A 12,656-nucleotide genomic window follows, 5' to 3' on the forward strand; every position below is an offset into this window, starting at 1 on the left:
AGGAGCCAGGGTTCCCTTGTAGAGGCCCAGGTACTTTCAGTAAACGAAGAGGGACGTATAAGCGTTCTCACGTCCAGCTAGGAGGATTTCCCCATCCTGACGCAGAGTCAGTGTCAGGGCAAACGTCCCTGCAACACCTCCCTCCAGAGCTAGAGCTTTTTAGGTAAAAGGGCTAGGTTGGGAACACTACAGTCTTCCTCATCCATACTCTTTGGATATGGGTGAGGTACAACAGGTCTTACGTAGCCTAATGAACAGCAGCAAAGGAGTCTGATTCCCACCATACTCTTGTGCTTACAGAACATACTGGCAATGAAACAAAAGAAATAAACAAGAATAACAGGATCTGAAGGTTTCAGGTTTATGATAGCCTTCCATCACCATAATCACGTTAGAATTAGAATTATTTTTTAATTCATAAGACATGAAAGCTAGATACAGAATTTAGCTTTCAGCAAAACTGGCCTCGCAGAGGGCTTCAGTGATATAACTAGTAGTTAAATATCATGATGAACTTACTAAAGAAGAAAAATATTGGATAAAGTTTTCTTGAATGTATTCAGAATACCTCCAAAAGTGTTCACAGAAGAAATAAAGGACCAAACAAAACAAGCAAAACCAGAACAAAGCACCACTCACCACCAGGAGAATACATCAAAGACCGGCAGCAGTAACAGCTTTGTTGCTCACTGTTTGTCTTGCGTTACAATTTTTTCCTAATAGAAAACTACCATAATCTGTTTTTCAGACACATGGCATTTTGGTTCTAATTTAATTTACTACTACTTTCATCACTGCTGTCAGGTTATATTTCCTTAAAGAAGATTATGAGCCTGACAAAGACCCAATTTCAAGTAGCTTACTGGTATTACTAAACGAAGTAATGGATTTAAGTAGAGTTATTCATGATATATAAAGGTGAGGTCTAAATCAGGACTCAGAGGCACAGGACTTATCTATGCTGCATGGTTTATTTATATTCCTTTTAGCTTGAAGTACAGACTCCCAAAGATGAGTGGTTGTGACAATTAGGTAATTGCAGCACTATTTCTCATAATGAACTATTGCCATAGTTTGCACTAATGCATATTCTTTTACACTTACACATGTACACTTTACGCAAGACAGGCAGTCATGTGAAAATGAGACCTCCCTATTTAGTGATCTGGAAAATATGCTAAAGCTGTGCTAAATGAAAGAGTTTAAAATCCTAGAGAAAGTTATTATGAACAGCCTATGCCCTCCTAGCCTCTAAGCTAGAGTTTGCATACTATGACTGGAAAAAAAAGGTTAATTAGGATGACAGAGCAGAATACAGATGGGAATATATTTATTTATTGTGTTTCTGAGCACCAGTGAAATAACACTGCCAAAGTTCAGCGCAGATTTTCCAAAGATGGATGAAGATGACACATCTATCCAGGCACACAGCTGTGGAAGATACTAAGAGAAGCTGATAAGTCCACTGAAGATCTTTTTGACAACACACTTCTAGATCACCTCCTCCAGGAAACTCATGAGTTCTTCTACTTCTCAGAGTGTTACACATCCTTATTTTCTTCCACACAAATATCAAAACATGATATAATATAGCATATTTATTTCTTGAGGATGTGAGACTTTAAGGGAAATTGGATTTTCAATAAATTTGGTCCTTTGAATATTTACTGTTTTAATATGTGCCCACTTTACTCTCTTCCCTTAGAAAAAGAGAAAGTCAGCATTACAAACAGCTTGTAAGAGCATTATTAAAATTCTATGTTACCACTAGAGAATTAGTACTTGATGGCATAATGAGAACATTAGGTCTCTTAATTTATTTTCTCAGAAAAAAAAAGGAAAAAGCAAAGAAGAAAACAATCTGAATGGATTTGGGAAGAAGACACATCTGAAATAAGCAAACCTTCTGGAGTAAAAAGCTGTACCAATTTAATTATAACAGTGTATTTGAGAACATCAATATACACAAAGCAATACCTCTCCCCAATCTGAATGAAATTACACAGCAGAGAGATAATTTATACGGTGCAACTATTTCCATGTGGTAAGAGAGATTACCCACCAAACATTATCATGACATTCTGCCCTCTTTTCCCATTTTTTGCTGTTATGACAAATTCAGTAAGGTTTCTGGTTATGTATCAATTGTTCAGTGGTGTTCCTGAATTAAATGGAAGACATCACAGGTAAACCTTGCATTTAGCTTGAAGTTTCTTTTTAATTTTCTCCTTTTGCTACTAGTTACCTCTTCTGATACCATTAAAATAATTTCAATTTCTCTGTAGAATTTTTATTTTGCAAATGGTTTTGTAAATGTGCAGCCAAGCCATGCATATGTGCTTATTTTACTCCTTCCTCACATGAGCTAGTCTCTCTATCCTCATAGATGGTCTTTATGAAAATTTTCTCCAAACTGTATACATAGTTCTGGTATTGATGCATACATATTCCACCAAATTCCAGGAAAAGCTGCACTAAACCGTAACAGAAGCATCTCTTTTTTGATCTGGGATTGGATACTTCTGTGCAATAGATGCCATTTCTCCAACTCTCCTCCCCTGTACCAAGCAAACAGATCTTTCAAGCAAGGGGCAATACTTTCACCATTCTCTGACTAGGTTACGATCATTAAGGAAGCCATCAGAAACTTCTTTCTCCCACAGACTGACATGGCTGCCCCTGGACTCCTCTGTATCTCTTATTAGCAACCCTACACACAATGCATTTTTCAGGGTTTGGCTTTTTTAAGCATTCAGGAAGTGCTGATCTTTTTTCTGCTTTCACACCTGTCTTGCTGGCTGATTCATTTTAGATTTGGTGCTCAATCTGCAGCAGTCTTGGCCATCACTTTAACAGCAGAAATAATCGCTACCTCAAGCTGAGGTTTACATCTTGAAGACTAGCAACTATCAGCCTACACAGATTTATACCAGGCTCCTCAAGACAAAGGCACTACTACAAGTTTTTTGGTCAGCAAAAGTCTCCTGATGCCACAGCTCCATCTTCCAAAAGAAATTAGCCTTGTTACAGCCCTACAGTGTTTTATTTAACGCTCTACATCTCACCTCAGCCACCCCACTTCTAAGTCTCTCGTTCTGCCTGACTCCCCAAAGGAGGTGCAGTAATTGATGATTAGCATTCCAAAGCCATGCTTGCATCCTGTGAGCCTGTCATACTTAATTACATTTTAACTATATTCGTCTTCTATAATAGCCTGAACATAATTTAGATAATTATCCTTTGCTCTCTTATTCTCTGACTCTGTCTGTCTCACTTAGAGCTCCCTGCAACAAAAATCACTTTCTCTGTTCAAACCTATAAACAGACTCTTGGGTCAAGTACTTTCATCTCTCTATCTGCAACAGCTGTCACTAGAAAACGCAAAGGCTTTCTGCATCCCACAACCTATTCACCAAATCTATTCAGAGGAAGAAGAAAATCATTATCAACCGCTCCACAACTATGTTTCTTCCTGTCTTTTTATTTATCAAGCTATTGCAAGAAGAATGCAAGAAATACTGATGTCCAGGTAAATTATAACAATAAGTTTTTATTGTTTAAGCTACCTATAGCTCCACAATAGTATTTCATCTCTTAGAGAATGTTATGGCTTTTCTCAGCATTTTAAATTCTTGCCCAGTCACTCCTAAGAAAAGCTGATATTTTTCTAAGGATTTATTATAAGCAATGGGATATAAGTAGTGATCCTTCCTCTTTATATGCTTCTCTTCCAGAATGAACAAATTAAGAAAGGGAAGTTTATCTTTTATTGAGGTTTTCTAATGAGTCACTGGTACTACAAAACATTACCACACTGTGGGATCAACATAGCAGCACTGAAACCAAGCTGAAACCAAGTTCAGGTCAAAGGCATAAGACCAAAGAGAAAGCTTTTGCATGTAACTAACATTCATTAAGATGTATTAATATCATATTCTCATTGTGCGTGCAGATGCACTTCAAATAAAAAAAATAACTGAAGACAGCTTGCCTCAGGTTAAGCATGTAAGTTCTGCGTGTGAGCATTGCTTGTTCTCATTTTCCAAAGTCACATACAGCTTCCATTTTTGTTCCTCACTCATAGAAGAGAAGCAAAACAAAGTTAGAAGCAAGTGTGCTTTGAAAAATTTCAGTTACCAGCAAGTAACCTCCATTTTGCTTTCTAATGCTTGTCCGCCCACGCTTCATTCTACGAACGACAAAACACTGCTTAGCTTTTTGACTGTGGATTTCACAGTGTTAGGCCAACAGTGACTACAAAATAACTTTATGGAATATAGCATTCACTGTGATGGAATAGTGAGGAGACACATTCGTAAAAGCGATGAGGGGAAAAGTACTCAGTTCAGTTGTGTTGTCTTTCCATACATCTGTCTGACGGCTGTACTAATAAAAACAATTAAATAGCACATGAAGCTGCCAAGTAAGAAACGGTGCACGCAGAGGCAAGCCACCTGAGACTCAAGTACTGTAGTATGTTCTGCATGACAGGTAATACACCCACTTGTTTTATTAATGAATACCAGATCAATCTCTACTATGGAGTACCTGCAACATAAACACAAAAGTGCACTATAAATGCTACGGTAACATTTATTGTTGTTACCCAGATTTTTTCATTTATAAAATACAAAAAAGGTCTACAGCTACTACATAAATTTCCTATAAAACCACATTTAAAAAATAGATCCTGTTATAATAGTACAAAACAATACAGTGAACTAAAACCCTCTCTCCTTTCAAAGCTCTAATTTAACATACTAATTTAGGGATTGAAACCCATGGAGCACAGAAGTCAGTTATACTTGGTATCCAGCTCAGCCCCTCCACCCTCTCTCCATCCTACCTCCCAAGCTACCGGAGGGGGAAAGGGAAAATATGAGAAAGAAGGTATTCTGAGGACTCCAAGGTTATTTACATTTTAGATTTTAAATTAAAAACTAATTTCAGTGCAGCTCTTATCCTCGTCTCCCTCAACAAAAAATTGAGGCTTACAACTGAGTTTCCATCTATTCAGCTGTCATCATGACAGCACTCCCACAAAGGGTGGCCTGTCTTACTTGATATTTCTAAAGACGCAAGGAGGATGCAAGCAAAAAGTAAGGGCTTGCTTTCTGCAGTTCTCTTAGTAGAAGGCAAAACTAATCTATTAATGCATCTTAGTTACACTTATGTTATATTCCATTGATATACTTTATCCAAAGTACTAAGGAAAAAATCACACAGGACTTGAAATAGTAATAGAAGAGGAAATAAAAGTGGTTGAAGAGAAATATAATGAGAGAAACGTGAGAATAATAAAGATCGGAAACTATTTGTTGAAGTATTTGTTCCATAACTGCCTTGTATATTGACTAGCAAACATATGCGACCCTACTTTTTGGAAAATTCTCCCTCAAAGGTTTTATTCTGAATCTACTTTCCATAAGGAACATAAAATTTTGTAAACATGTGAACAAAATTTGTAGTTATTTATGCCATATGATTGCCCTCCTCACTAAACAAATCCAAACAAAATATCTGTCAGCAGCAAGAGCGCTGTACTGATCTGCTGTAAATGTTTTATTGTGTATGATTTATTGTAGAAACAAAATTCAGACTTGATAATGTGTATTTACTAGAATACAAATGTTGACATAAAATAGATTTAGTGAAGCCTATACTTTCTGACATCTTTATGAAGCTCCTAACGTAGAAAGACTCCTTTTAGCAATCTCTGCTTTCAGAGCTTCAGTGTTGACGTTTTCGCTGTTTCAGAAACAATATTAGATAAAGAAAATGTTAAGATTTAGTCAAATTGAACAACAGTAAAACTAAAGGTAGTAACTAACAGTTAGATTTTCAAATATATGCACATGCCAATATAGGCATCCAGTGGCATTTTTCTATTGCATAAGCTGTGTACATATATCTATACACAGAACTGTATGTTATTTGCACATATATATACACATATAACTGTATTTAGACTTCTTAAAAAATGTCAACGGGTTGTCTTTCTGAACTTCCAGAAACATAATTTATATTTAAAAATATTAGTTTAAATCAAATTATCATCAACTGGCAAAACGCCACAAAACAAAATTCTTGTGCTGTGTCAACAGCTGCGCATGTAGTTCCTACGTGTAAGTCCATTGGCAGCGGGGGTAGCAGAGAGAGGCTGTGAAATAACTCCATTTCTTGAGTAATTAGATCTATGAGCCAATCTTATTTACACACTTTCATGTACACAGAGCATACAGGCAGAGGATGTACATGCACCATCTGGCTGGACTGATTTTGTTGTGTTTACTTGTCCCCAGCATTTATTGCTCCTGATGCTCATGTAGATAGCAAAGGTAATGAAGAGCTATCTCACACATTAACATACACACTAATACAACTAGGGGCCTGTTATTAACTTTGAGGAGACGTGCTCCTCCCATAATCCTACACCAGTTTGTAAGTTATTTTTATTATTTTTCTCCATTCAAACTGAAGAGTTGACTAACAGCAGGTAGATACACAATATTTTTAGAGATACCACATGGAATCATGTTCCCTATTAATCAGTTCCTTTGTGGCAAGTCTTGATCGCTCCTCTCGCTTACATTCCCTTGGGTGTGATTTCATGGACCACTCATAAACACTTCACATTTACAGCAACCACCCTTCTATTACTGTCGATAACATCTAATTGACATGTCAAGCATCCAAGGAATACAATAAATTGAACTACAGCATCTAAGAAGAATAAAATAGTGAAAAAAGTAAATCAGCACGGGCTTCCTCATACCAACATATAAACACACCAATATTTGCTAACGGAAGGGAGGAAAACTGTAACCCTTTATCCTACCACCACACTCAATTATCTATTAACCTCAAGGTCAGAAACAAGGCCTGTTAACTTCAGATTCAGATCCACGTGGGCTGCCTAGAAAAACCTGTAAGCTGTATCCTGGACTGCAGTAATTTTAGACATGAGACTAAAGTGAATCAAGGCAGAAAAAAATAACAAATACAACTTCTGTTTCTGCCTTTGTGTTATAAAACTGAGAAAAGGGAGCTCCCCTCTCTTGTGAGTCTGATAAAAATAAATTTTAATGTTTCATACAAACCGTTGCATCTTTATACTAAAATACATACAACATAGGAAAGCTGGGTAAAATTAATACATACCATTTTAAAACAGAGGAAACTGACTCATGATGAAGGAGAAAGAAATAAATTCACGCAAAACTTGTTAAAGTAGCAACTAAGGTGATAGGAAAGAGCCAAAATGACTTTATAAATATATAGTTGAAACATACGAAGCCCAATAAGAAAGAAAAAAAGCTGTACAGGGATACAAGCAAATTAATGGAATGAAATTAGGTAAAGTGATGTTCAGTACTGGTATCAAGGAAAAAAATTCTTACTGAGGGAACACAGTGTGATAGAAAAGGAAAGAGCAGAATGGAAGCACCATGTCTTAAAACACACGAAACAACTCCCTGAGTATTATTCTAAAAAATACACCACATATGACAGTAGTATAGAAATCCTGAGAGGATGAACCTAAGCATCTAATAATTCTTCTCTGTTGTGATTCATGGATATAATCTGTACAGATAAAAATGTTACTTGGAATAAATCAGCAGTTTAATACTGTATATATCTTAAACTGTGCTGTGACAATGCAGGGTATTTGTAATACCGAAGACTATGCCTGCTTAGGCCAGCATGAGAAAAAGTGTACTTTTCAACGTTTTGATGAAGTTGGATGCTGAATACCAAAAATCTAATTAGGACCAATCTCTAGAAAGAAAGCAAAATGCCACATTTAGCATAAGATGCATTCACCTCTGACTGGGCTCCTGACTACAATGAGATGTCAACAGTCGCTATGCTTAAAGACTTTGCCTATAAGAAAGGGTAACTACAGACAGAATAGTAACTTCCCATCTAGTTCATGAACATCTAAGCATCTCCTATTCCTTGGGTGATTAGATGATCTTATGCAACAATCAACTTCAAAGTAAATAAACATTGCCACAAAACAACAGTTCAAGTATTAGGCATTCCTTTCCTAACTCCAGTAGAGAGATGAGCCAGTTTCACAGGAGATGTCCACTATTTGGATGAATTTTTTGCAGTAACGTTTACTTATAAAGGTGATATGAGTGCGCATGTGAGTGGGTATGTGCACGCATGTCTAGATATTTTCAAAAGAGGAAATACTCAGTGAAGGCAATCCCATATATTGCTGATGGATCCTTCTCTAACATAACAGCAGTAATCAGCATTCTCAAGTCCTTACCCAAAAGCTGTGAATTTGTTCCTCTGCTGACTGGAAGAAGGTTTGATTAACAGGATGCCTAGAGGGCAGTAGTACTCTCTGTTAATAAGAAAATTAGTATTTGCACTACATTTAGCAGAGCTGGCCATAGCTGGCCAAGAACACCTGTTAAGACAAAAGGCTTTTCCAGACTTGTTTAATGCTATAGGTCAAACTGGGACATAAGTGCTTGAGAGGGGGAAAATATTTAAGTAGATATTCTCTTGTAGACTACACATTCTTTTGGTCAGAGAGATTTAGAGTGAAGGCAATCATGAAGGGTGTTTTTAGCTACTGGGTTGGTTATACATTACGTTATATTCAGCTTGCAGGAAAGTAAAATTTTCTTGCATAACTAGAGTCACTAAAATATGAAAAATGGATTTGGTTTGAGATTGATAATTCCACAATTAACACTTCTGTCTCCCAACTAAAAAAGCAAGCTTTCACGTCATGTGATTTCCTTTTAAGTCTGGCAGAGATGACAGATTAAGTCAAGAAGAAAGGGTACAAAGAGGAGAGGACAAAGAGTTTTGTAATTAAATTTCAGGACTAAAAAGATGTAGATCAGGATTTAGAGCTTCCATATCCAGGAGTGTCCCCTGTCTACAAAATACAAACCATATTTATCAACTTAATATTGGTTTTATAAAGCCCAATTCATTCATGCTGGCAAAGTAATTTTAGCTCTTTTGGTGACAGGTGTTTAAAATATCCAAGGTACCATGTTCAAGTAAATGCAGAAGAGAAGCAAGAAAAGTTGAGAAAAATTGAAATTTTAAATGAAATAGGGAGAGTATATTCTCTCCGACTACAGACTGGAATAAGGGCTCTGAATTTGAACGTAAATATCAAGGGTGTTCAAATTTCCTGCTTCCAAGGAGGGATTTGAAGGCAGCTCTCCAATGTCTTCCGACAACAAACAACCCACTCGACGGAGTACTCCAGGGTACGCACCCCAAACACCAGAATATACATTGAGCTTGTGAACGGCTACTGTTTTTCAAAATCTTTAGTATCTTTAATGGAAATGGTATCTTTAAATTAAGAATTTCTTCTTCTATTTCTAGTGGGTTAGTACAGTTGGAAGCAGGGGGTTAGATCCATAAAGTTATTTTGTTAGGATTTGGGAAAGTGGTATCAGAATAGCTTAGAGCCTTCACTTCTTCTAAAACAAATTTCATCTTTCACATGGGTCTAAACTAGTAATCCTCTGCATAGGAATGCTACCTCTATAAAGATGACAATATTCAAACTGGTTAAAATCTCAGTCCTAGCTCTGCAACATCTGTTCACAGAATACGACAGATATAAACAGAATCAGACTGCCCAGTAATTGAACATTAATATCTCCACATTGGCTGTTAATGCAGACTGAACTAAATCTACTTTAATGATCTAATTTTCTTTTCATCATTTATACTATTTATTTATATTTGTTTTATTAGTGCAGAATCAAGAAGTCTGAATGAATCCATAATCTGGTCTCTCAGGGAAACATGCATCTGTTTCGAATTCAGGCCTTTGTACAAATCTATCATAAGAGCGAGCAGCAAAAACAGTATTAGAATAAGTAAAAGCATCCCAGATGCTGATTTTTTCCCCTCTCAAATATACTGCCTACTAAGCAAGGCTGTATCTGATCATTTAGTAAAAAAAAAAAAAGCAAGAAAGTGGACTGAGAAAGATACTGACATTGAAGTGTATCTGAATTTACCCAAGGCATATGTGAAAAACGCAGTAAAGATTCTGAAGTGGTTGACACCTCAGAATGACAGGTTTACCATAAAACATCAAAAGTGCATGTAAAGTAATCAGTAAAATAGTTAAAAGTAAATTCACTTTAACAATCATACAGCCAATTAAAAAAAACCACAACATTTAAAAGCTCTAGAAATTGTCTGCTAATATAAAAACTTTCAGATAAATAGGTGTGGAAGAGATAGTCTTTATTGCTCAGTGGATAGGGAGTGAAAAAAGTTTCTGTGTCAGAATGGAAGAAAACGAGCAGCACTATGCAGAGAAATAATGGAAAAGATGAGTCTGATTATCCAATCCATGACTTTGCATTGATAAGTTCTAAACTGGAGGTGGTCAATTTATGCAAATTCAACAAATCAACTGCAACCGTATGTTGGCGTATTTTTAAGTCACGGGTATTAAAACAGGAGGCAAAAAATCTACAAGGCAGCCGAGTAGCAGACAGATAAACGGCAGCAACAGCTTCTGCTGAAAGCACCATGGTGTCTCATCATGGTGATTTACAAGACCTGCAAGGCAGCGCAGAATCAACGATTCTGGCAGCAGCTGGTCTTGCTCAAACTCAATGGGGATAAATAGTTGCAAAGATGAATATAGAACTGAAAGAATGGCTAGTGCAGAACATGCAAGAATGAGTACAGCAGCCAGAAACCAGAGTGAACCAATTCCATTCATACTCACAACAGAGAAAATAAATTCCTAACTGGTATGCTTCCTAACTACGCTTTATTAGTAACAGCCCAAGAAGTAAAAGATTCAGAAAAAGAGAGAAAAATTTAAAAAAAGGAAGAACGACTATCAGAAACATAATTTGAGGTTCACGAAATAATCAAGGGAACCTCTTTCTCCTTCAGTAGTAAGTCCTTCCATTATTCAAAGCAAAATGAAAATATATTTTCTGAAAAACCCTCTTATGTCCCACACTTATGATAGAAGCAGTGGCTAATAGCAGAGTCTGAACTACCTTACACGTAATCTCTTGAAATAACAATAACTTGTAAGCTTGCAGTTTTATCACAGAAGCTTTAGAAAGCCATCTTACAAGAATCAAAAAGGCAAAGCCACTGGGAAATTTCACTGATATGGAAAATTCTGTGTAAACGTTCATGAATTCATGTAAGAAAATACAGTTGAACATTTCCTTTGTTTTTTATTTTAAATAGAAGACTACACAATAGATATTTTACATAAACTTAACTATTACTATTCGGTGCATCCCTCTGAGTAAGACGTCGAGCAAAGTGGGCGGGAGACCTGCATGGATGAGCAAGGAACTCCTGGCAAAGCTCCAACAGAAGAAGGAAGTCTACAGAATGTGGAAAAGGGGACAGGCCACTTGGGAGGAATATAGGGACGCTGTCAGAGTATGCAGGGATGCGACAAGGAAGGCTAAGGCCCGTTTGGAATTAAATCTGGCAAGGGATGTCAAGGACAACAAGAAGGGCTTCTTCAAATACATCTGTAGCAAAAGGAAGACTAGGGAAAATGTCGGTCCGCTGCTGAATGGGGCGGGTGCCCTGGTGACAAAGGATACAGAGAAGGCAGAGTTACTGAATGCTGCCTTTGCTTCAGCCTTCACTGCTAAGGCCAGTCCTCAGGAATTCCAGACGCTGGGGACAAGAGAGGAAGGCTGGAGAAAGGAAGACTCTCCCTCGGTCGAGGAGGATCAGGTTAGAAGATCTTTTGTCCAAACTTGACATCCATAAATCCGTGGGCCCCGATGGGATACACCCACGAGTGCTGAGGGAGCTGGCAGATGTCATCGCTAGGCCACTCCCCATCATCTTGGAAAGGTCCTGGAGATCAGGAGAGGTGCCTGAGGACTGGAAGAAAGCCAGTGTCACCCCAGTCTTCCAAAAGGGCAAGAAGGAGGAGCCAGGAAACTACAGGCCTGTCAGCCTCACGTCCATCCCGGGAAAGCTGATGGAACAGCTCCTCCTGGAGGTCCTCTCTAAGCAGATGGAGGACAAGGAGGTGGTCAGGAGGAGTCAGCATGGATTCACCAAAGGGAAATCATGCTTGACCAATCTGAGAGCCTTCTCTGATGGAAGGACTGGCTGGGTAGATGAGGGCAGAGCAGTGGATGTTGTCTACCTGGACTTCAGCAAGGCTTTGGACGCTGTCTCCCATCACCTCCTCCTAGGTAAACTCAGGAAGTGTGGGCTGGATGAGTGGACGGTGAGGTGGATTGAGAACGGGCTGGATGGCCGGGCTCCGAGGGTTGTGGTCAGTGGCACAGAGTCTAGTTGGGGGCCTGTAGGTGGCGGTGTCCCCCAGGGGTCAGTCCTGGGTCCAGTCTTGTTCAATGTATTCATCGATGACCTGGAGGAAGGGACACAGAGTGCACCCTCAGCAAGTTTGCGGATGATACGAAACTGGGCGAAGAGTGGCTGACACACCAGAAGGCGGGGCTGCCATTCAGAGGGACCTGGACAGGCTGGAGAGCTGGGCGGAAGTTCCACAAAGGCAAGTGCAAGGTCCTGCCCCTAGGCAGGAATAATCCCATGCAGCAGTACAGGCTGGGGGTGGACCTGCTGGAAAGCAGCTCTGCCAAAAAGGACCTGGGAGTGCTGGTGGACAACAAGTTAACCATGAG

The 12,656-nt window shown here is 38.4% G+C and overlaps 1 protein-coding gene across 4 annotated transcripts in view; it reads right to left on the minus strand.

Annotated features, from left to right (window-relative positions):
• Positions 1 to 12,656, minus strand: part of BTBD9 (BTB domain containing 9) — a 149,848-nt gene that overhangs the window by 19,168 nt on the left and 118,024 nt on the right. The window contains exons 11-12 of one of the 4 annotated variants that reach the window (XM_068939546.1): positions 12,155 to 12,382; positions 10,911 to 11,883 (exon numbers count right to left, since the gene is read on the minus strand). The exons of 2 other annotated variants lie outside the window; for them this stretch is intronic. In XM_068939546.1, coding sequence (XP_068795647.1) covers positions 12,190 to 12,382 — 193 coding nt within the window. In that variant the 3' untranslated portion in view covers positions 10,911 to 11,883; positions 12,155 to 12,189. Of the gene's footprint in view, positions 1 to 10,901; positions 12,383 to 12,656 lie in introns of those variants that run through there. One more of the 4 variants, XM_068939545.1, reaches the window with a different exon arrangement.

This window comes from Struthio camelus, chromosome 3 (genome assembly GCF_040807025.1).
Source record: "Struthio camelus isolate bStrCam1 chromosome 3, bStrCam1.hap1, whole genome shotgun sequence".
NCBI lineage: Eukaryota > Metazoa > Chordata > Aves > Struthioniformes > Struthionidae > Struthio > Struthio camelus.